The 25,760-nt window shown below is 34.2% G+C and overlaps 1 protein-coding gene across 6 annotated transcripts in view; it reads right to left on the bottom strand.

The window, feature by feature from the left end:
- Window positions 1-25,760, bottom strand: part of MYBL1 (MYB proto-oncogene like 1) — a 33,107-nt gene that overhangs the window by 1,764 nt on the left and 5,583 nt on the right. For 2 of the 6 annotated variants that reach the window (XM_039335325.1, XM_039335347.1), the window contains exons 5-17: window positions 25,228-25,448; window positions 24,061-24,244; window positions 23,304-23,375; window positions 21,881-21,982; window positions 20,593-20,826; window positions 18,774-19,118; window positions 15,390-15,535; window positions 15,063-15,177; window positions 13,358-13,474; window positions 13,169-13,270; window positions 12,287-12,463; window positions 11,468-11,541; window positions 7,200-7,433 (exon numbers count right to left, since the gene is read on the bottom strand). In XM_039335325.1, coding sequence (XP_039191259.1) covers window positions 7,346-7,433; window positions 11,468-11,541; window positions 12,287-12,463; window positions 13,169-13,270; window positions 13,358-13,474; window positions 15,063-15,177; window positions 15,390-15,535; window positions 18,774-19,118; window positions 20,593-20,826; window positions 21,881-21,982; window positions 23,304-23,375; window positions 24,061-24,244; window positions 25,228-25,448 — 1,977 coding nt within the window. In that variant the 3' untranslated portion in view covers window positions 7,200-7,345. Of the gene's footprint in view, window positions 1-4,716; window positions 4,836-7,199; window positions 11,542-12,286; window positions 12,464-13,168; window positions 13,271-13,357; window positions 13,475-15,062; window positions 15,178-15,389; window positions 15,536-18,773; window positions 19,119-20,592; window positions 20,827-21,880; window positions 21,983-23,303; window positions 23,376-24,060; window positions 24,245-25,227; window positions 25,449-25,760 lie in introns of those variants that run through there. The other 4 variants (XR_005555753.1, XM_039335338.1, XM_039335360.1 and 1 more) reach the window with 4 other exon arrangements.

Raw genomic sequence — 25,760 nt, 5'->3', positions numbered from 1 at the left:
GTTGTGTATTTTATTTTATTATTATTATTGGTTGTTGCATATAGCAGTTTGTCTTCATAATTCCCATTTAAACAAAGATGCTTTGTAGTTGTTGCCTTGAATTCTTGGCTCTGTAATATTGCACCTTATTGATTATGTAACTAGGACTGTTTTATAGTAGTATACTAAAAGTGAGTCTGAAGGTTCTCTGATATTTATGGCTTGAAAAAGAAGACAACAGAAGACAAAATTGTAGACAGTCCTTCTTTCCATTAAGACTACCATATTTGATCTCCAAGCATTAGATGACCAGTGGATTAGAGCAAAGAGATTGAGGATTGAAGAAACTCTTTAATTCCTTGATGTCCTCTAGTGATTGTCTGGATTTTATCTGGATCAATCCAGATGCAATCCAATTTTTTCAACCGAGATCCAATCCAGTTTCTACCCTAGGGTAATAAAGTACTATATAAGATGTGTGGTAATATGTCAAATTTTTTTTTCCTCTCCCTTTTCCTCTCTCTCTTCCTCTTTCATCCCTTTACTCCTGAAGACTATCTGGGTAAGTTCCTGCAGTTTTCTTGGCAAGATTTCAGAAGTGGACATTTAGGCATTATGGATTTTTTCACTGAATAGGCTGACCAATCGTGCAAAACGGCAGTAACCAAAGCTCTTTGGGGGGAAAACATGCCTGTTATATTGTTTGATGGGACTTGGCATATATATTGTGTTCTTCACTTTTATGGAAATGTGTTACTACAGATATATACCACCTATCTATAATCTGTAACAAGATATAGTCTCTTCATGTACTATATTGCATACTATCAAACTAAAATTAACTGACTATAATCTTTGTATAATTGATAATGGGTGCAACTTATATAAACTAGGTCAGTGGTTCCCAACTTTTCTATACCCTGCAGCCCTAGAACATTTCTAATATATTCTCGCACCCCTTACAAAAGTTTGAAATAACGGCAACGAATTATGCATATACACTACAATTTTGAAAACCCAAGTTTTTGTACCCCCTGGAATATTGTCTCATACCCCCAGGAGTTGTGAGCACCCCTGTTGGGAACCCCTGAACTAGGTAATGTTCCAAAAGCTGCAGTCGTCAATTCCAGCTCCTTGATAAGAGTATTTGTTGCAGATATAGTTTTTATAAAAAAAACAATTAAAATATCCCTCTTAGCAGATGGAATACAGATGGGGATCTATAGCCCTCTGGATCCTGGATTTCATCTATTAGGCCAAGGCTGGGCAAGGAGCACTTCACAAAATGTTAAGCGTATCTGACCTTGAAAAGCCATCAGGAACATAAACTAAAATTGAGCATCTTTCATGATCAATAGATGTTTTATCATAAAAAGTAAAATGCAAAACAAAAACAAAATGGAACAAAACAAAAGCATACATTCAACCCCAACAACAAAAAAGAACAAAAAGGAAAAAGTGATGTCATTCTTGTGGCAAAAGCTTTTATTCTCGAGCAGAGTATTTTGTTCCTCTTAAAGTTGCAGGGAATTAGAAAATTTATTAAACCAAACATTTATCAAGATAAAATCGGGAATTTGCCAGTAGAAAACCCTCTGGAGTATAATAGCTTAATTACAGTACAAAAACTTTCATTTCAGGGAATGTGGAGGCCTTACATGAAGCATTTTCTTTACTGAATATTTGAGAATGGCAATTGGGGAAAACAGATGAAATCCATTGTAGTTTTCCATTCTTGTATGTGCTTCAAAGTAGATCTTTATTATTTTGATTTACTTTTCAGCACTCAAAAACAACTATCATCTTCCCTCCTCTGCTCACTGATGACTAGAAAATCATCTTTTTTAGTTTTGGGTAATAGATTTATTTTGATTGTTTGACACAAGAACAATGAAGGATTAACAATTCCATATGTGGCCCCAAAATTCCCCATCTGTTTAGAGTGTTTGTGTTCAAGGACTGGATGGAGACAGATGAACAAGCCAGCTGAGTCTGATGTTAATGACATCATTCATGAAAAAAAGAACATGTGGCATCATAAATCAAAAACTAATTGAACTTTGTGCTGATTGTATTGACTGCTCCCTGAATATTTAAATATTTCAATAGGATCTAGAATAATAACTTTTTTTTCATTCCAGTTTGGTGCCATAGCATTTGGTGCCATAGGAGAGCTTCAGGTTGCTCAAAGGAAAGTCAAGTAGTCCAAATGTTATATTTGGTTTTTTTTTTTTTTTTTAAGCCACAACTATTCAGGTATTAAAAGTAAGACCTCTAATCTTTGGCTAGGCTAATTCACAGAACGTTGATCTCCCATTTCTAGGGCACTTAAGTTATACTTCTATAATGTCAGTACTTCTGACTTAAAACTCCAAAATCCTTTCAATGTGCATTCACAGAATATCAAAGGAAAAGCTTCCTAAAGTTTTATATCTATCATCTATCACTGACAGCTAAAATAACCATGATATTAGTAATTAAAGGGATCACAAATTTTAATAACTGAAATATTTATTTATTAATGTTTTTATTAAAAAATAAAAGCAATAATGCAGATGTAAAATAATAAAACATCCACAATAGCCATAAACAGCATTCATCGATTTGTATCAGGAACAGGAACATTCTTAAGTAACAATAGCAAAAGCTGAAAAAAATCAAAAGCCCTCTTCAACAGCTCATTCTTTGTCTGCAGGGGGAAGGGGGCAGTCTGCTGTCACAAAAGAAACTATTCCACAATGCTCAAGTCATTGCTGAGGAAGTATTATCTCCTGGCTTCAACTCCCTTGACAGCATGGAAGTACATGATAACTAAGAATCTTTTTCTCAATTTCCATGAGGATGGATCAGTTCTGATTGGAGACAAGAGTCTGGAAAATACCTTGTATTAAGCCATTTAGCGCTCCATAGGTCAAAACCAGCACAGAGCGGAGTGTAGTGATAAGGCCATGATTTACTATTAAGAGATAGGACTACATCTGAACCAATAGTTGACTCTTCAGAGCAGTTTCATATGGATGCTAAATAAGAGAATTGAGTGGTCACCTGGTAGATCTATCCTCCTTTACAACTCCAATTGTTCAGTAGGAAAGGAATGGAACTACTGCAACATAGTGCCCCAGTCCCCAATTCTTGCATGTGATTAATAAGGATAACCAAATTGATGATGTCACATGACATTAAAAGATCCAAAAGGTTTAAGGGGAAAACACTACCTCCATCTGTGTAAGTCTTGACAAAGATAATCCATTAGTATGACAATGCAATTGGCATGAATCCTGATTATAAAAAAAATGTAAGTAATCCTTTATTATAAAGTTGCTTCTCCAAAAAGGCAAATAAATGCTGGACATTCCCAATATACTCTGCACTACAGTATTTTATACAGTATTTTATACTATCACTTTGCTGAACACTTAATTCCCACAGAAGTCTCATTTCTCGTCTTTCCTATTATCTTCTCCTATTGGTTTGTTATGATTTTTCAATTGTTTGTAACTTATGATTAATGATTGTAATTATGATTATGATCTATGACCTATTACTTGATTCTATTCTATTCTATTCTAATTTGATGAAAATGTAACACATGTATCATATTTGCATTAAATATAACTTTATTAAGTATATTTGCATTATGTGCCTCTTTTAAAAAGTGAAATCTTCTCAATTTAAATAAAAATTGGAGGAAACACTAGAAAAACTCAGAATACTGCAGATTTGAATGCTTTGTAGCAAAGAGAAAGAATTCTCTGAAGTCCAAGGCTGCTTGTCACAAGTTCTTCCTTTAAAAGTCCAACCCAGGTGGTATCCTCTTTCATTCTTGTTATGACAAAAGAGATGACTTAAAAACTATTCTCTGCACTGAGCTGTTAAGGCTATATTGTGCAGTGAATTTTCAATGTAGGGTCTGAATACTCTATAAATAGTGCAGCATTGTATTTATGAGGATGCACAGTTATGTGCTATGTATGTTTGTTCAATTTAAGTTTTTTTTTATTTTCTAGTTAGGGAAAATATTATCCCTAACTATCATACTAAACTCTTCTTTTTTGGTATAAATATACTTTCTTACCATTAACTAAGTAGAATTTTTGCATCTCAATGCTCTTAAGTTATTCAGCTCAGCAGATATTGTTCATTAGATCTGTAAATGTTATTGGAAGATTTAACATATCTATTTTTCCAGTTATTGCATTTGCTGACCCTTTTTGAGGTGACCCATTAATTGCTGTGGGGAAAATAGCTCACAAGAATATCTTCAGGGCCACTATAATACTTGCAGGAATCTGACAACTAGTCACTTACATCCATTTGAATGTGGACTCTGATTTGACAAATCTAGTTGAGTAAAGCATGATCTTATTTTGTTACCTGTTTCTTTTTGTAATACCTGAGGAAATGAATGGCTACTTGGGACTGTTAATTGGCTATCTGTCCTGTTCATCCATGTCCCTTCTGTCTATATAAGGCCTGCCAAAATATGACATCTGGATACATCCATGAAATAATGAATTCATGTTTGGATGATGGTTCTGTCTGCATTGGTGGTGGTGCCCCTCTCCTCAATAAGCTATCACTAGACCTAATAGTTCTGGAAATTTCTACCCAGTTTCCACCCCCTTTCTTTCAAAAAAGCTAGGTGTTCTCTCACCAATTAATTTTGACCTGCATTTCTCTTCTGCACCCCACCCTCAGCCCAGTATGACTTCAACAAGTTGGGACCATATTTTTTACCTTTGGCAAAGAGAAATGCAAAATAGGACTTATTGTAAGCAGTCCAGCCTATTGTTCATCGCCATCTCATCATCTTCACCAACCATTACATTTACCAATTGTTTGGCTTTCCTCTTGTTCTGCACAAATTCAAATAACACCATTTGTTATTCTGGGCATTCATTGCAAGCTGCAGATCATTCTGAGCTATAGTTTTCATGAACTCATTCTTAAAAGATTTAGGTTATACTCCATGCTTTTGTCATCCTATCTATCTCTTCTCCCATTCTCACCCCCAAGGTTCAAACATCTCCAACTCTGTTATCTTTTCAATAAGCCTTGAAAACCTGGCTTTTTCTCCACATTCTGAATGAACAGGAGGGCTCATATATTTGTGGTATGTTTGTTTCCCTCTCCCCATATTGTATTTTACTTATTCATGTAACATTTTGTTTTTAATTTGTGCACATGACATAGTTGCTATTAACTAAAGCAAACAAACAACAGGCAAATGCAGTCATTCGTTTAGTCACAGTTTGAAGTTACAATGGCACTGGTAAAATTGACTTATGACTGTTTTTCATACTTGACAACTGTTGATTAGCCACATGATCAAATTCTGGACACTTGGCTACTGGTTCATATTTATGACATTTGCAGTATCCCAGGATCAAGTGATAACCTTTAAGCGAAGCTGATTCACTAACAATCATATTACTAACTGCAGTAATTTACTTAACTGTGTCAAGAAAGATCGTAAAATGGGTCAAAGCTCATTTAACAACTTTCTTGCTTAGCAACAAAATTTTGGGTTCAAGTGTGGTCCTAAGTTGAGGACCACCTATACTGTTTTCTTCAACACATTGGTTGAGACCTCTGGAAATTGCAGACCAAATTAGGAGTGTGAGGTTCAGGAAGGCTGATCTAAAACCCTTCCTAGTATGCAAAAATCATTCTTTCTAGATTAGTATGAAAATTTATAAGGGAAAATGTTTTCTAAAAATAATTATTTGGAAAGCAGCAAAGCTATCAAGATCTTTCCAATTCTTTTTTTTGGTTCAACTTTGTATAATGCAAATACTCAGAAGCTTTTCAAGGCTTCTGGTGAAATGGCATCTGGTGAAACTCAATCCCTGCATAAGCGATTCCCCCCCCCCTAAAAATACAAAAGATTTTTTTTTTCAGGCCAACAATTATGCAGTAGCAATAATCCCAGAGAGCGTGCCAGATGACCTGCTTGTTGCACTTATAATGACATGCCATCTGGTGTCTAGAACAAAAGATGCCTGGCCATTTGCCAAAGAGGACTCCTCAAAGATGTTGAGTCAATCTATTCTGTTGTGGCAAGCTTTGTGGAGTTCTACTCTCCCACAACTGAATGCACTGATTCACTTAGAAATGTCTGTTGACTGTTATTTATAAGTAAAGCCTACTCAATTGTAGACAGGTTTTCTGTTATGAATCAGACATAGATGAGACACTGGGGGACTGGAAATTTTGAGTTAATCTGGGTTAACTTCAGCATAATGGTTATCATTCCAAATAGTCCTGTGAGATGGTTATCAATATGTATAAGGGCCTAAAGATTCAATGAAATATTCTGTCTTCTATCCATATAGCTTGCTACAAACATTTTCAAAATGTATGTATGTCCCTGCATGTAAAATATAGTTAAAAGACAGTGTGGCGCAGTTGTAATTAGAATTCTGATCTCCATTTATGAACAATGCACACTGATTATTCTCCATCAGACCAACTTGAATCCCATATTGAGCTCCTCAGAGGAAAGCAATGGTATCATGTAGGAAGGCAATCTTTTACTTTTATCTAGAACAATCACCTCCCAATTATTAACTTACAGGAATTTGTATAACCATCTTACTCCATGGTGGGGGTGAGGAGGCATTTTTGTGGGAAATAATAAAAACTTTATCACAGCTACTACAAAACTTTGTCACTTCTAGATATTTTTGCTTCTAATTTGCTGAATTATATCGCTTATACAATCTCTTCCACCTACCCACCCTTCATTTCCTATCCATTTAAAATGTCTGCTGAAATGTAGACCCTATGTTCTGATTTTCATTTTCAGGTAGCACATTCCCTCCAATCACATATAGTTTCTTCATTATATATCCCCATCTGCTAATCCCACTCCCACTCTCAATAATACTGTAATTCTAATTCTAATTTCCCTTTATCTTTCAGTTCTTTCCCCAACATTGTCAGTTGATGTCATCCCCAAGTGTTGTTGTCTGTCAGATTAGTTTCCCATCTCCTGTTCTCATCAAAGTAGCAAGGCAAAATTGTGTTTCCAATAATTCCAATATTTGGTTGTTCCAAAGACAGTAACTTAGTAGAGGATTATAGTAATGGTAATAATCTAGAAAAGGCAAATCATTGATTATGTGAAAAAGAAACAGTACATACAAATTCACACACTTCCTTTAAATAAAATAAATATCCATTAAGAATGTACATAAATATTTTATTTATGGTGTTAATGTGGGACCGCATTTTATGCAAAATCTGTTTGGTGAAACCAAATTTGTAGTAAATTAACAATAACAATCCCCAAACAATATCCACAAACAGCACTTCATCAATATTTTAATCTTATAATTAAAGCTAAAACTTTAAAACGTACCTATTAATAAATGCTGTTACTCTCTAACATGCATGCTTGGCTCTTGCAGATATATTCCACTTGAACATAAAAAATGCAAACGCATCTACAACTGAAAAAAGTACAAAAATATCTAATACATCAATGGCTTAAAACAGGAAAGGGGGAGGTATTGTGCTAAAAGCAACAAAAGAACAATTAAATTAAATTGTCAACCAATACCAATTCCATTTTGTGCTACTAACCAGAGACCTATGTTAAGTCTTGACACTGGTGACTTTGGTACCATTAAAGAAACCCTACTTGTAAATGTACATACCTTGTGCGAAGCAGTATATAGTTTAGATAAAAATAACATGGAATAGAATCCAAGAAACTGCAAGGTAGTGTTAGTGTGTGTACTACAAGACTTATATCATCTTCACTCCCTTCCTCATCCCACCACACTTTTCTCCTAACATCCACTCCCCGCCCCCAAAAAAAGAACCCACCAGAGAATTCTACAAAGTACTTCCAGAATAATTCAGGAAGTCTGAGAGGAAAAAAAAAATCCAAAAAGCACGCTTAGGGCAACACAAATACACACACACCCTATGGATCTTGGCATATTGATTGCAATTGAGACAACCCATTTAAGTACAACTAAGGAACTACATATACCCAGCAGTAAAAGGATTCATACATGTGCAAACTATTTATGAATTCTCATCAAAGCTGAAACAGCTTACTTAGGGTTAGACTAATATGTTTTATAAGGAGAAAACGTAAAAGGCATGTTGGGCATCTTGTTACATAGTCATCTGGGTAAGTCTCATTATGTGAATCATATTCACTGAGCTCTTTTGTACTTTAGAGAGGGAGTATTCTAAAAATCTCACTTAAAGAGAGAACAAAACACAATACCAAAAAGTATTCCAAACTGCTTTCTCACATGTTGATGAAGAATTCCATTTTCTACCAAATTATTCTGAAAAATGTTAACATTTTTTAAAAACTGGCCTATGAAAGACAGCAAAATGAATATTCTATATATAAATATTGATTTAGAATAAATAAATACTATTGTATAAGGGTCTCCAGCTATTTTTTTAAAGTATAGATTGTTTCACATACCACATACAATATTAAAATAAGGGGAAAATTCCTTTTTAGAGTTCTTGGTGGTATGTGGTATCTAGTTTCTTTCTAATAATTGTGTTTCTCTCTGCACAGCAACAAGCGATATCAATATAACTTGAAAACATGCCATCATTCTATTTGTCATTTTACATACAGTGCATATGATGCTCGCTCTTTCCGTCTCTCATAGCAGCAAGCAGATTCTGCTACTAGCTATAGCAGCACACCCAGGAGTGGAGAGGAAGAGTGTCAGATATATAAATAGCTAAAAACTATAGTATACAGTATACAATTCTACAGTATAGAATTCTATTTATCTGTCAGTATTTAGGTTGACAGCACACCATTATGTTCTAAAATGCTAAAAAAAATAGCTATAGGAAGAACAAAACCAAGACATTCCTTCAAATAGGACAAAAATAAGTGCAAGTGTCTAAAACAAGTAAATTGAAGCAACTCCCATAACCTGTGAAGATTAAAATCACAAACAACTCTTAAATTAAAAAAAATACTATTTTGCTTTTTAAGCAGTTTTGTAACTATCTTATTAGAGCTCCCAAGAGCAGCTATAAATTATTTTAGAGGCAATTTCAAATTTCAAAACAAGCAGTCATGGCCACCACTATCCCCTTTAGCTTTGTATATGCCTATGTATGGGAAAGCATTGAAATGAGCTAAGTTACATAGAAATAGATCAATAGCATGTGCCACAACTATGGCAGCAATTCATCAAGCATGATCACAGAGACAGCTGCAGCAGTTATCCACCTATGGGTCAGTAAAGTTAAATTCTCCCATACCAAAACAGACCCAAACGTACCAGGGCCCATGGCTGCTTGTGTCAAGAAAAGGAACCAGTTTTTTTGTTCTCACATTTGTAATTAAATGCATTGGGATTCATGCCTTCCTTAAAGCCACAAGAAGCCAAATTGTGTCTTATCACATTCTGTCTCGTCATAAAGATTTGTCCCTTTAACGTTCAATTTAATGGAGTACCTGAAATTAAAGTCAGGCGGATTTTAAAATGACTGTGTAAACTACATGATTGAAAAGGGAATAGTGCAATCTTTAAATAGATGAAATGCAAATTAATGTACTTCACAGATTGTAATATTGCTGTATTCCAATGCACCAAGTCTCATGTCAACTGGAGCTATTTTATTACAAGCTCTGAAGACACTGTGTGTGTTTGTACATACACACATATACAAAGAGGCTGAAAATTAGTTATTATTTGTGTCCACATACCATTTCAGGTGCTGATATTTGCAGAGCAGCCCTATCAATTCAAGCATTCTGTTGCAGATATATTCCTCCATTATGATAGTTTAGTGAAAGTGCTCATCCTCTCTTTCTTTTTTCATTTTCACAATGAAGTCTATGCTACTCTGAAAGAAAGCCCAAGTCCAGAAGAAGTTCTCTTTGAGATCTGTTCTGGACACGTTTTAAAATATCATTGTTCCATCAGCTAATTCATGTATCACAACTTGTTCCATTATCTTTATGTGAACTGCTATCCATTTGTGGAAACAAGGAGAAAAATAGAGCATACTATGAAGGACCAGCTGACTTGAAGCTCCTCCCCAAGTTTTCAGATTATTAACTTCTGCCATGAACAATCTACCAACTTTTCAAAATTCTTATCATGCTGGCTTTTATTCTTTCCTACTGTCTAATGGTATTTGCAGAAACAAGAGCCACCAGCAGCTGGTTCCTATATTCCCTAATATTTGCCTCAATATTTATGGAATAGCAACACTTTCTCTGACGCTGACAGAAAGCATAAACTGAGAATAAGCCATTAAAAAAAGCAATCCTTCACTTCCCATCTTAATGGCATAAAGAAAACTTTTTTCCCTTTCATAGTGACATTCAGCCAAGGTTAATCCATTTCACTTGTCCTGATCTTCCAAAACCATTTTTTTTTTTCTTACTGCCTTTGGAATATTTTGCAAAGATCCATTGAAATGAATGGAATCCCAAAGTCAAAGAATATAGGAGGCAGCCTCAGATTTGTGTATCAAGCAACCTAGTAAAGACTGGCAGTAAAAAGCAAAGTGTAATGGTATATGGATGACAGGAAGGCAAAAGGAGAATACAATTCATCTCCAAATGAACTAGACAGAACTGAACTGATGTATTACTTAGCTGAGGCTACATTAAAGAAAGAAGGAGAGGCAAAATGCACATCTATATAATTTCTGAACAGAGAGTGGTGAATTACTATTACTACTTTCTCTATTTCAGCCAAAAGCAAGTTTATGTTGCTTTGCAAAACAGCAGGAAATATGTGGGCACTAGATGAAATTGCAGCCTCAAGCTTTAAAATGAAACTAAATGGTACACAAACTGTCTCACAATTTACAAAAGCTATTCTGCTCCCACATGCTGTACAATACATTCAACAAAGGTCTCAGTTTGAGATTAATGAATACTGACGCTTTATCCTAATAAAAATTAAATTCATCTGTTTGTCTTCTCCTACTAGAAGTACCATTCTGAAATAAATACATATAACACTGTAGTTAATTCTGTGCAGCATACCTTGTACAAGTAGTGCAACTGTCTATTCTTCCTTTATCCCTTCTTCATATTCAAAATTGCTACATTAGCAAATGACTTTAGCAAAAGCATTCTCAAAGACTAATGTACATTTTTCTTTCATAGATTACCAAACACCTCTAAGTCTAAAAGTTTCTTTAGAAGAACATTAGATGTATATATTAAAGAATAATTTAGAAAACTGACTGATAGAAAAAATATGCAGTCATTTCTTTTACAATTTAATTTAGTGGTCTTTCAAAAGACCGTTTAAAAATTGCTTTAAAAAAAGGATGGGGATATTTGTATCCTTTGTATTCTTCAAAAAAGGGGTATTACAATCCCCTTAGAAGGCAGCTTCAAATAAGTACTGCAAACAAGTCTGTAATAAAAAGGAGGGGAAAGGCATATTTGACATGTTCTTAAGACAATCACAAGATGAGAGCCCTTGAAGTGCTGCCAGAAGCTGAATAGGTGCTCAGGTACCTTCTTGCTTGCTCAGTCATAATAAGTTGATCTTCTGTCTTCCCATAAACAACAGCTTCCCATTCACAATTTGCCTGTTGTACATAGTCCAGTTAATAATTATATTCAGAATCAAATCAATTAAATATTTTAAAGCCAAGGGTTAAAATAACCAAACATTAAAATAAAAAAGCAAAAACAATTCAACATTTCTTGATTTCACTTAATGATTAAGATTGCCATCCTTAATCCCATGCTATGAACTAGAATACAGGAAAATAGTATTGGTTTCCTGACTAGCCTAAATAAACATGTATAAAATCATGTAAAGCACTTTGAATACCAGGTTACTGAAGGTGTAATACTCATGCTTAGAACCAGTTAACCCCTCCCAATGAAGCTACATGGGCATGTATGTTCAGGCATTGCAAGAGACCATTGAGAAGGTCTGTGTTATATCTTCCACAATTTATTCCATCTTCATTATCTAATTTACTCAGAAATTAGAAGACAGTGCGGATGGAAAGGAAGTATTGTGTGCATACAAAACTATGGAATGCATTAAATGAATTATGCAACCAAATGAACACTTAGCAACAGTGTTCTACGGATGTGGTAAGGAGATTTTACTGCAACAGCAATGTTTAACTTACAGCATATTTCTCTTAATTTTGAATCCTGAATCTGAAGGAGCAAGCATTTTGCAAACATAAGATAGTCCAATACCAGAAGCCTTGATTCTTTATATATTAATAAATAATAGAAATATTATAATTTATAAAGTTACCTTTCAAAGACAAAGTAAATAGAGTTAAATATTAAGATTTCTTAAATACAGACCTGAAGAGGTTTTTCTGCTTTAAAATTTTTTGAAGTGTATGTATTCAGCTTTTTTTTCCATGCTACGTTCAGTTTTGTTAAATTGGAATCTTGTTTCTCTGGAGTTGAGTTGTCCCTATTGTCATGTATTTCCAATAACGGTATCATTAGAAGTGATGTAGTATAGATATTCTCTGACTATATTGCAAAAAAAAAAGTTTAATAAAACAACCTGTCTCTTGCTTGGAGAATTATATGTTTATATAGTTAAAGTAGCTTAAGAATACCATCCTGCAGGTTTACATATTGAAATTCTGAGGCAAAGCTTTACAAGTATTTATCATTCTTTAAAAACTAGCACAAAACATAAAAAATAGGTTTTCATTAGTCAAGAGGCTTTCATGAAACTCCAAGAATTCAAACTTAAAACATTTAAAATTCTCAGCGAAACTATTCTGGCATCATTAACATGAAACAGAAACTGAAATCTTCTGTACTAGAGACAAATTCCTTGTCTGTCTAATCACACCTGGCCAAACAAAGCTACATTACACTTGCAGAAATCATAAAAGTTAGCCCACTGCTTATTCTTACAATTACTGATCATTATAGTTCTTAGTATCAGTTCTTTTAGATACTAAAATCATGTTTTCTTGCAGTGATAGTTAACAAGAAAAATGCTGGTTAAAGTTCTTGATGCTATAGTACAGGCATGTCAAACTGCCGGCCCACAGGCCAGATGCATCACGCCAAAACCGCGCCCACATTGCCGGCAATGGGAAAAAGTCTTGATACGTTGCACGACATCACATATATCGTAGAGTTTGACATGCCTGCTATAGTATATTCTAATCTGTTTCTATTAGTATGAAATATTTGAATTTCTGATATTATGGAACTGACCTGCATATCTGAAACATCATCTGCAAAAAAAGGATCACCAAGTTCTTCTTTTTCCCAAGGATCCAAGACCAATGATTTCCTGACTTTCTTTACAGAAGTGTTCTATGATCAATATTTTACAGAAAAAGAAGCAATTAAAATTATTTCCATTGTCCCTGAAATTCTAGGGCTGCATGCAGTATAATTTACCTCTAATTTGCATCCTTTATGGACAGACTCTTCCTCTTCCTTGAAGAATATATCTGTTCCAATTTCCTCTTTTAAAACCTCTCGAATATCTTCTTCCAAAAAGGCAAGAGGCTGTGACTGAAATTAAATGATTAAAATAACAAAAAATAGCAACCTCATCATTTTTAGTTATTGAAATCCATTAATGTTAAGCTCACATTTTATATTTTACTTTTAACTTTTAATATTCTGATTAAATTCTCAAGAGCAGGTGGCTAGATTTGATAGTCTAAGTCAGGGGTGTCAAACTGCCAGCCCACAGGCCAAATCATCATAGCAAAACTGTGCCTACCCTATTGCCAGCAATGGCAAAAAAGTCGCGATACGTGACGTTGTGAGTTTGACACCCCTGGTCTAAATGGCCTCTTCCAACTCTATGTTTCTAAGTATTACGTTCTATTCTTCATTAAGTAGGCAGAATTCTGAGCCACAACTAATATGTAAACTCTGAAATAAATTTTAAATGGTCTAGTTTCAATCTATTCATGTATCATTTCAAAGATTTAGATAAGTGGAGAACCGCTACATTGTAGTGGCTAAAGTATTGTACTGGAACCAAAAAAAACCAAAGCTTTCATTTCCCCTTGTCCTTGGAATACAGTGGAAGACTTTGGGTCAATTATTATCTTTTAATCCAAACTACTTAAATAGTTAGGAGACATAAAATGAGGGAACACCTTAATACAGGTAATCCTCACTTAACTACAATTGGGACTGGAAACTCATTTGCTAAGCAACACTATCGTTAGATGATGCATTACATGATTGCAAAGATTTATGATCCCATTTCTGCTGCAACTGTTAAGGGAATCACCCACAGTTATTGAGCAAGACACTATGTGACTGCGACTTGCGATTTTACTGTCAGCTTCTTCATTGAATCTGTTTATTTTAGGTTAGCTCTGGAGTGCGCAAATAGCAATCACATGCCTGTGTGATACTGCAGTGGTTGTAAATGTTTAAGGGTTGCGAATCTCAATCATATGACCACGGAGACTCTGTGATGGTGATAAGTGTGAGAACTAGTCCTAAAGTTACCTTTGCAGTATCACTGGTCACTAAACAAGGCAGCTTTTTAAATGAGCTACCTATAGTAGTAGTAATAGCCAACATTCAATATTTCCCTTACAGGCCAGAGTTTTAGAGTATACTATTTTAAAATACAGTTGTTGATTTAACAAATTACAAATTCTATTTTTATTGCTTTTAGAAATATTTATCTTTTATGATTTTATTACCTTTAATACTGTAAGATGCCCAGAGTCACTTCAAAGCGAGATGAGCAGCAAACTAATTTAATTAATTAATATATGTAAAATACATAAAAGACACAGAATGTATTCAAGGTATACATTGTTCAAACTGTCCTTGCTTGCATTGACTAGTCTGTCACAGCTTGAAATTCAGATTTTGTCTTATATTCAAAATCCACTGAATCAAGGTCAATAAAATTGAGGGCATTCAATATAGAAGGAGATTAGGTTTTTAATTTACAGAATTTATAGAAATATAGTAATGTAACAATATAAATACTAACAATATATTATAACACATTTTTGAACTTTTCTAAATGTAAATTATGTAGCATTGCTCAACCATCAACTTTTTAATCATAAAATTAGGTTGGTCACATTGCATAAGTGATATGAATCAAAATGGTACATACCACAATTTTCAAAGGACCATATTTCTTTTCTTGAGCAGCTAAAGCATTCTTAAATGGAGTTGGAGTCCTGGGTGTTGTGCCTAGTAGTGATCTTCTAATAGTAGGTGTCCTAAAACTATATAAGACCCCAAATATGTATAAGCAATTTTATATGATAATCGAATAAATTGTTCTGAATGAAAAAGCTTCATGCAGAATACAGAATCTGTTTTAACCTTTTACATTTTGGCAGTAATTTTTAGTCCACTTAAATTTGCTTTCCTTTTTATTTCCCTTTATTTCAAAAAGCATATTTAATTCCTAATCCATATTAAATTATGTACTTACCCAGCATTTTCCTTTTGATCTTTGGGTGTTGCATCTTTATTATGTAGGGGAGTTGTAATAAGAACTTTTTGGCTACAAATTGGAGTTGATGTAAATGGAGTATTTTCAAGATTAATCTGCTCATTTCCAGAACATGTATTGAAGAACTGTATATAAAGCAAGAATATAAATTATACAATTAATAAGTATTTAACTCCAACTGTTTAATGTCTGCAGTACACTTATTAACAGCTCTATAGCAAAATAATTATTCCCCATCTTATATGACAATTCAATGTTGTTCTATATTAGGCACAAAAAGTTCTTTGTAAAAAAAGACACATTAATATGGTCTACTTATTATAACATTACATACTTTATTTTTTAAAATATGTTTTATTAATTTTTAACATACGCCTTAATATTTGGTAAACATTGTGTTGTCTGGGTTGGTGTTTAAAAAACAATCAATAACAATTAATTTCTATAATTCTATAGTCCATATATGTGGACTATAGCTTTACTTGATTTATTCTTCTTCTAATAATATTGTATTTTGCCAATCTTAAATACAGATCTTATTTAAATAAATGACAATTAAATATAAACATTTTTCTCATGTTTCTGCAAATAATAACCACATCAATATAAAACTTCTTTTCATTGATCATCTTGCTTGCCTCATCATAAATCCTGTTTACATTCTCAATTAAATTTATTTTTTTCACAATATTCAAAACATTTTTACTGGTTAAGATTTTCTCAAAATTAGTTACACTTAAATATTTAAGTCTTTTTTCTCATCTTCCCTGTTCAATATGCTTCGATGAATCAAAGAATCTTCCCATAATCTTATATGTATTTGCAGATACAAAAGGCAAAAAAGGTAAGATGTTTTTATAGGAAGGTTTCACCCCTTCGTATTCATTGAAAATCTTTTTCTTTCTTTCTTGATTTTATTATTTTTTGTCTCTCAAGTTCTCATAATTTTCTGGCAAAATCCATGTTGCCAAATCTTTTTTCTTGTCCTCAAACTTATTTTGTAATCTTAAGATGTAGTTTGTCTTTTCCATGTCCAGAGTTTCCTGTAAAATTTTTTTCCATCTGGGTTAAGTCATATTTCCTTGTATTGTTAAATTCCATCTTGAAATCTCTCTCCTCTGTCTCATATTCAATTGTCTGTTTTTTCTGCTCACTCTCTATTTTTATTTTGTGAGAATTTTTATGTTGTAAAGTTAAATTGGATATGTGTTCATTTATATTTTCAAGGTTATGTTTAATTTCCTCGTGGTTTGAGATTATTGTTATCTGTATTAGTTGTAACATAGCATAGATCTCCTTCTGGAAAGGTTTTTTTTTTTTTTTTTGGTATATTCTTTCTGCAGATCTCTGATTTTCCATGATAGCCAAAAATCAGGGTTTTCCTTTTTCTGCAGACAGCTTTAGAGCCACAGTTGAGTTAGTATTTGTAATCCAGAAAGATCAATTATTTTTTTTTAGAGTTTATAATTCTCACTTTGTAGAAAGCCCAAGATGTTTTCTTTTTTCTTTTTGTCACAGCTGTTTTCTGTTATTAAGATACTGAAGGTCACCAGAATCAAATTTATCTTTTCCTGGGCCTTGCCAGTCCCTGTAATAGAGCAGCTGTTGTTGTATATTTTCATCCACATCTAGATGTCAGCACCAGTTCTTTCAGTTCTTTTCAGTAATAGACAATTATTTACTTCTATTTTCATGATATAAAAGGAAAATCTTAACAGATTCCACCTATTTCAAACTTATCAAAATTAAGTCTTATATTCTTTTCATTTCAATATATTTCTGTTCCCCCTGAAAGGTTTAATTCACCACTTGTCTGTAGCAGGGTGGGGCAAAGGTCCCCCTCCTTCTCACTTTTGGAGGCTCTTTGCTTCTTGGGGTTTTTCTTCCCCCCCCCCCCAGGAAATCAATTTCGAAGTAGAATAGAGAAAATCACAGTTCTTGCCCAGTTCCAAACACGTTGTTTACAGTCAGCTTGAAGTAGTACTTTTGGACTTTGTATGCTTGTAGCTTGGGCTAGACTCGGAAGTTAAGCTAGCCTCTTCTCCTACCAGTTTCTGGAGGGCTTTTCCCAAACCGATCGGATTGACTGCCATCTCTCCGCAATCGGCAGGACTTTCCCCCTTCTATGTTGCCTCTACAGGACAACTTCAGGCCCATTTAGGGTCCCCTGGCAGGCAGAAGTCAGCCATAGGGTGTGGAGCCCCACGATCCCTCGGCTGATGCACTACAGTGCAAAACCAGAAGTCCCATAACATTACATACTTTAAAGCAGGGGGTCCCCAAACTACAGGCCATGGAAGTAGTGGGTGAGCGCACATGTGCATCCCCCACAAGTAGCGGGCAAGTGCACACTCTCCACTTGCGTGAGCAGCAGGCATGTTTGCCCACCACTTGCACAGAAATACCCCATCTCACCCCAGCTGGTCTGTAAAACTGGAAATGTTGGGGGACTCTGCTTTAAAGAGTTGCTTGTATAGCTGCATACAGCATTTTCTTATAAAAATATTAATAATTATTTATATAAAAGGAAATAATTATCCCCAAATATTATTCACAATCTTAGGACAAAACAATTTGTTTGTAGCAAAACTGTCAATTGTCTTTATAATCAATATGGGTTTTTTTACTCTGTGTAGTTTTGTCTTTACATTTTCATACTCTTGTTTAAAGCCCTGTGTAAGGTAGGTGAAAGAATCTACAATACACATTATACACACCATCAATAGCATTTCAGGATATTCATTATGCTTTAAAGTGCATTGTAATCAGAACTAAAAAGTTTTATTTTTTAAAAACTGCATTTTTATCTAATTGCTTCCAATGAACTAATAGTTAAATTATTTTCTAAGCAAGCAGTTTTCTTCATTTAAACTCTATGTCTCGTGCCCTCAATTATTTGGATATCATTCTGTAATTCTTTTATTTCATTTTAGATTTTATGTTATGTTTTTGCATAACAAGACCTTCAGCTAACTGTAAAAAAAAAAAATCATACATACTTATCCATCATGCTATTCCCCTTCAGGCTAAGCAACATTATGCACAGGACAAAATAGTAAGTCAAAGAAATTAAAGACATAAGATAATAAAAATAAATAGAGCTAAATCTAGTTTACATAACCTCCATTTGCTATACTTTCTATCCTTGCAAAACATCCTGGCTTATTACACTTATATCTACTGTTCTTTAAACTTTTCACACTGTGCTTCTTGAGGATATCATTATTCCATCCAACCATAATTCTTTAGTCTATTTCTTCCTCTCAACCCATTCATTTTTTTACTTCATACTTTTGTTTTGCATTTTGATAAATAGTAAATAAACCTACAAAATATCACTAGTTGAATCCTATATTTATTTACCTGAGAAGGAGAAAAAGGTAGTGTTTTCACTGGTGTTTGTTTTAGCATAGTATTGTTGCTACACAACCCGTCACTCTGTTCATAGGCTGGTGATTGTCCAGTCCTGATTTTCTTCTTTTTGCGTAAAATTGTAGGAGGAGTGCTGAATTTGGCTGCATTTGGAGATCTTGATTCTTCTTCATCACATATTTTTTTGCCATCAAGTACAACACTTACATTAAACTGGCACTCCATGGCCCCATCATTATGCTGAATACGCATTAATTTTACTGGAGCTTGATTGACAGGTGAGGGAACCGCATCAGAAAGATCAAAGCTGGTGACATCACTCCATGCTACAGGATCCTCCAATATCCATCAACAGAAGAGAAAAAATATATACTCACAACATCTCTTTAAAATAAGAGTTATTTATCCCCAATTGGACTGGGGATATCAGTGATTCAGCTATATATTTTTCATTTAATAAATAAATACAGATCTTAACTTTAGTTCTAACACATACATTTAATCCAATATAATAATCTTACAGATAGTACTGGCTTAACAACTATTTGTTCAGTGATCATTCAAAATTATGATGGCTCTGAATGAAGGGAACTATGACTCATGCTCAGAGTTCTGGGTGTTGTAATGCCCCTATGATCACATAATTGTGATCTGGAAATTTGGCAATCCATTCATACTTATGACTGATTGCCAAGCACTCTGTGATCATGTGATCACCATTTGCAATCTTCTCTGCTGGCTTCCTCAGAAGGTCAATGGGGAAACTAGAAGGAAAGGTAACAAACTGCTGTTGCTTGCCAAGAGGATACCCTCTGGTTTCTGGATTTTGGCTGAAAAGATCCATTCCGAAATCCAAGCAGAATTTTGGCATGGAGCATTTGCAGTATGGGGCATTCACAGTCAGTCTCTGGCGTCTAGAGGACTCCCTCTCATTTCTGGAGGCCTGGTGAAAAAGGTCCATTCCAAAATCCAACTGCGATTTTGGCAATGGTTTACTGTAGATGACCAGGTGGCAGGGGTGAAATGTGTCATCAATCATGCATGCCAAGAACAGATCTAAGTCGAGCCCACTTTGAATTCCTTTCTTAATTCCCGCTAAATTCCATTGACCATTAGTAGTTCAGATTCTTAGAGAGGGCTTAAGCTTGCAATAAACCTTTATACTTATTTGAACTGCTTTCATTTCCTGATTTCCTCAGCGCTTGACATTTACAGCCTCAAAGATGCAGCACAGTTAGGGAAGGAGATGCCTCAGGGAGGGAGGGAAGGAGGTCAGATTCTGGAAGGCCCGGTGAAGGCTGCATGACTCTTTCCCATTCAGGGGCTGGAAATACTGCTTGGATTTTGGCAGGGAGCATTTTCAGCTTCTAAACAGAGGCACTCAAGCCTGCCTTGCACTGGGCCTCCCAGAGTGCCCCCCCCCCAGGCAACCCATGTCCCTTACACAAGACTCCCTCTACTTCAGGCCCACAAGATTGCTTAACAACTGGGTGTGCGAAGATTGTAGTCACTGACCAAAGCAGTCATGACATCTTACTTAATTACTGCTTCACTCAATGACCGAGATCCCAGTACTAGTTGTGGTTATTAAATGAGGATTACCTATACTTTCTGAGATAACCCCAAAAATTCAGGTTCAGTATTTGTGTATTATTTCTCCCACAAAAGTTAATAAACAGTTAATATTGCAGCCTTATTGAACAAAATTATTACTACTAATAATCTTAGTAATCTTTGGGGCAATAATCCTAGTAAACTATTAAAAATTTCTGATTTTATTTATTACATGAATGTTATTATTAAGACTCACAGACTCAATGAGTTCTAGTGTCTCTGCAAATTCAGGTATGGTCTGTAGAGATGACAGCACTGCATTTGCTTCCACAGTCAAGTATTTGCTAGGTGAAGTTTGCTGATTTATTGAAGCTTGTGTATCATCTATATCATAAAAGTCATTTGTTTGCTCCCCAAGGCTATTTAAAGTATTTGCCACGTTATCTTCCATAATGAAGTTTCCAGACCAGTTAGAAAAGTTTCTGGCTTGCTAAGAACAGAAAAAAATGTTGCTGTTATTGAAAATTAAGATGAAAAATAATTCAAACTCACTATAGAAGATGTATGATTAATTAAGCTCACTGGCAATTATGGAAGTGTGATATAAAAATGGGTCAGCAAATCAATATAATATGGTTTTAATTAGTCTGTAATACACTTGACTGGAAGTAAGTCCCATTTAATAAAATAACTTATTTCCCAAAAATACCAGAAAGGATTATGCTGCTGATATAATCATGTAGCATTTTAAAAATCACACTATTTTGTCAAAATATGAGTACTTCAACCTACTTATTAAGCCATCTAAATCAAACATACATTTTTTAATCATTTCATACTGACCACTCTCAAAAGAATGGCAGTTGTGTCTTAATTTTAAACTGTCAACAATCTTTATTATGGTCCAAGAAGTCATACTCCTAAATTTCAGTGGCAAATTGTCAAAAACTAGGTGTTTCATTTCACTATTTTTAGGGTATATACCCATTCCTTTAAACCAAAAATAAATAAGAATTGATTATCAAAAGGACCAAACATGTCTCCTAGACAGGGAAAAACCCACTTGCATGACATCATGAAGTACTTCACTCCACCTGCTCTGTCCTTAGCCTTCCTTTTTTAATGGCTGCTAGCCATCAAAATATTACTTGCCCCTGCCTACAGAAGCTGGCTTAATAATTTTGCAAAATGATAGAGCATGCAATATATAATCCTCTAGCCACAAGTTATGCAGAGTGATCCTCATGCTTCTCTCTCTCTACACTTGTTTAGCCATCCCTGAGCCATCAAAGAAATAAAAAGCACAGGAAGTAGTATGTAATCCTTTGTTCTAAAAGCCACAAAAATAAAAGCAATATGCCATTCAAGCCCTTTCTCAGGTGTCCATACCCCATCTTTTGAGAAATGAAACAGGATTTCTTCAACTATACTTCAGATACCATTACAATGTATTGGTGTACAATGTTCATTAATTAATTTTAAAGATTTAGAAAGACTTAATTGCCAATCAGCAAAAATGTTACATTTATGCAAGCAGCTCTTACTGAGGACACTCTCTTTCTCCTGATTTCATTTTCAGCTGACATAAGTAGCAATTCAAGTTCTTTTATTTTTTTCTCTTTGTCAGGATCGTCATCAAATGGCTGCTAGAATGGACATTGAGGGAAAAAAGAACACAAAGAGACAGAATAACATTTAGGACACATCACTAGAAGATAAGTTATAAGGAACGTTAGAATGAAATGATAACATAATTTTTAGTATAATTAAAATTAACAGGCAGTTAGTAAATAGTCTTAATAGTATTGACATGGCTGATAACATGTGGTTAAAATAAACTCAGCTGTCTAATTTCCAAAAATATGCTTCAGAATAATTTCAGACCAAAGTTGAAATGCTGACAGACTTATAGTAAAGTCCTTGGTGCTCTCTGAGGTTCGTTGTTTGCTGCAGATATTTTATACCTGACTAGATAATATCATCAGTGATAGAAGGGAATGGGGTTTTCTCTCTGTTTATATACAGTAGCTTGCCTTGCCACTGTTGGTGGAAGCTTTTTATCACAATGATGTAACTGCCTTGAGCACCATCACACTGGTCCAAATCCATAAAATACAGAACCTGAATTGGACACACTATTTGAAACTGGACCTAATTATTATCAAACAGTGTGGAACTATTATTCTTTTAATTTACTGTCACTTTTTATCATTCTCATTTAGCTTTGTACAGACGTATTTATATATTAGGCTATGGGACCAACTTGCAGAACAACAATCAAAAAAGTAAACAGGATTTGGCAATATTTTAAAATATACATCAATTGTCTAGAGTGGTGTTGATATAGATGTACCAGATGACCATAAGCAATTATTTTATTTCATAATTGCTCAGTGACAATCATTATGTACGTGTTTCATTTTAAGAGCGGGCAACTAAATTTCATTTTTGATATGTGCCGTTGTGCCGACAGTAAAAAAATGACAATAAAGGTTATCTTATCTCTTATTAGTCCTCAAATTCTTAAATACATTATTCTTTAGCAAGATATTACTGAAAATCAATTTCCATCCTATCAAACCGATGCATTAAAAAGAAAATAAGCTGAAATCAAGCAAGAAATGGAAATTTCAAACAATAGACCAACATATTCGATATTGTAATTAAAAAAACTCCCAGATTTATGCACATGGATTTTATCTGCTATCCAAGATCTAGAAATAATTCAGCTGCATTAACATGAATTTTTTTTATCAAAGTAATTCCATTTCCTTGATGGAAAAAGTGTACAAATTATTGACCACAATAATATGTCAATCCTTTCAAAATAACTGATGTTGATTGTATTCCTGGTGATAAGGTCCCTATTAAGAATATTTTTTAACACAGCAATTAAACAGAAATATTTTTGTGCTGTCATGATGTCAGAAAAAGATTAAACGGTGAATATAATTGCCCTGCAATTACCTGAATAAAGTTTGAAGGACTTGCAATGTCTAAACAGCTGCTTTCTGTTGAAACGTACTGGTAACCTGGTATCTAATAAATCAACATTTGTTATTCTTAGAATATATGTGCTTACAAACATTTCCCCATCCTCCATTTTTCTCTTGATATTAACATCCTATATGTTTTCAATAGCAGAAAAACCAATTATTTGTATTGTTGGTTTTTTGCAAAAAGACTCTATAAAGAAGGAACAGGAAAGGAAAGAAAGCAGCCAATGCTAATTTATTCACCCTTTACTACCATCCTAAATATTTTGTTATCCCTGAAAGCCTGTATTTTTAAGGGACATGCAAACCACCTCCCTAATTAGAATAAATTAAATAAGATTAAATAAAATAAAACTAATTAACACAAATATAGTCAATTATTTCTACACAATTATTTCTACAGAATAATTTAAACATTCAATTTTAGAAAAAAAATTAATTTGAACACATTAAACACTTTCAAAATTACCACTTTAAAACAAAATAAGAATATTAAGATGAACAAAATCAGAAACCAAGTATTTTCAGGGCCTCAGGAAAAAAAGTATTTTAAGTTAAAAAAAATATCAAAAACAAAGACTGAAAGCTAAAACAATGCGGAAGGTATTAAAAATTCTGGATTTTTTCAAGTATCTCATCTAAATAATTTTAAATTATTTGCAGCATGAAGCTCTGATAAACATTCCCCTATAGTAAAAAATATGGCTATAAACAAATTGGGAACCTACATGTGTCTGAACCGGTATGTAAAATTGATTTTGGGGATGCAGATGATCTGTAGGTACACAAGCTTTGTGAGGAAGTTTTGATAAACAAGGGCGCTCTGTCTTGATTCCATCTTGTAAATATCCTTCTTGTTCAACTTTCCTTCGCATAGTAGAATTCCAATGATTTTTTATTGAGTTGTCAGTCCTAAACAAATAATAGGACATAATCCAAAGTCAAGTTCCCCAAAGTTACACAATTTCAGTGGAAAAGAATGAATTCTTTTTGAATGAGACAATAAGTGTTTAATAAGTTGTATCATGTCCATAACATAAACATTATATTTATTACAAATTGCACAGTTGAAAATTATGCAGCAAGATATAAGTTACCAATGTTATTCCAGAATTTCTAAAATGAAATTTCATTTTAAATGTTTCTTAAAAAGGTATTAAAATGTTATAATACTTTTATATTATCCCTTTTGAAAAATGTGGGAGGAAAAACCACAGTAGTAATCTTCTAACAGAGATTTGTACAAATATGTCCCAGAGGCCAGGAGTGTCTTCTGAATTCTGCTCAAACTCTAACCCTGTTCATACTTTTTAAGTTGCCTTATACCCTTTTAGTTCTTTTTTAATGGTTGAAGATTTCTTTGTTTCAGTTATCAAAGGCTCTGATTTTAGGGCAAAGAAAGTAAATATATTTTGCTTCTCATGAAGGAAAGGGACACTGAAAATGTCTACTGAGCCTTTCAACATTCTTATCTCAGCATTTCTTAAGTCCTCTGTGACCATGCTGCAGGATGGGACAAGATTGCATAGGATCATTGAAATGTAGGCTGATGAAAACTAGGAAGAAAGGAGTTTGCTGGGAAGGAACAGGACAGTAGGAAAGGCAGTGAGAGTTCTTCGTTTTAGGATGAATTAAGATTTGGAGCAGTGTTGCTGTCTTAGCAGTAATATTATAAAGCCCTGCCAGCACTCTCCTAGCATGGGACTTCCTGAAGAAAATGGGCAAAAACTCTCTATTCCCAAATTGAAGAATTGATCCAGTTAATTGTGCTGGTTTTCTACCAGAATGAACCTAACTGTTCTAAATGGGTTAATGGAAAATGTATTAGTGTATTGTGAAAAAAAGGTCACATAGTAGCATCATTTTAAACAAACAGACAATTTAAAAAAACTTACCTTCCTGGAAGCAGTTTTGCAATTTCAGCCCATCGGTTTCCTAAACGTTTATGAGCTTCGTAGATGATTCTGTCCTCCTCTTCTGTCCATGAAGATTTCTTTACCTCTGGATTAAGATGATTATGCCATCTCTCTCGACATTGTTTCCCTATCCTTCCTTTTAAATGCTTTGCAATCAAAGACCAGCGTTTGGGACCATATTTCTGAACAAGTTCAATCACCTGGAATACAAATTGAATGGCACATTTTCTCCAGCATTGTTTTAAGAAAAAAATATCACCCATGTGGAAGAAGCAAAGAATCTCATTCTATTTATTTAATTCTTTAGCCTCAAAATCATTCTGACTTCCAGCGGCTTACATTTTGGAAACTGACGCTAAGGGGAAATGGGAAATCATGAAAATACAATGGATGAAATCCCACATAATGCTAAACCAGGATTTTTTACAGCACACTTTGTTTAAAAAGCTATACTGGCTTATGCCAGAATAGGATGATTGATCTAAGCACACACCTCACATTATGACGTAGCA

This window comes from Crotalus tigris, unplaced genomic scaffold (genome assembly GCF_016545835.1).
Source record: "Crotalus tigris isolate CLP2741 ecotype Arizona unplaced genomic scaffold, ASM1654583v1 scf7180000017546.9332058, whole genome shotgun sequence".
Lineage (NCBI taxonomy): Eukaryota > Metazoa > Chordata > Lepidosauria > Squamata > Viperidae > Crotalus > Crotalus tigris.
Note: the sequence above shows the minus strand (reverse complement) of the source record. Positions and strands in the feature narration are given on the sequence as shown.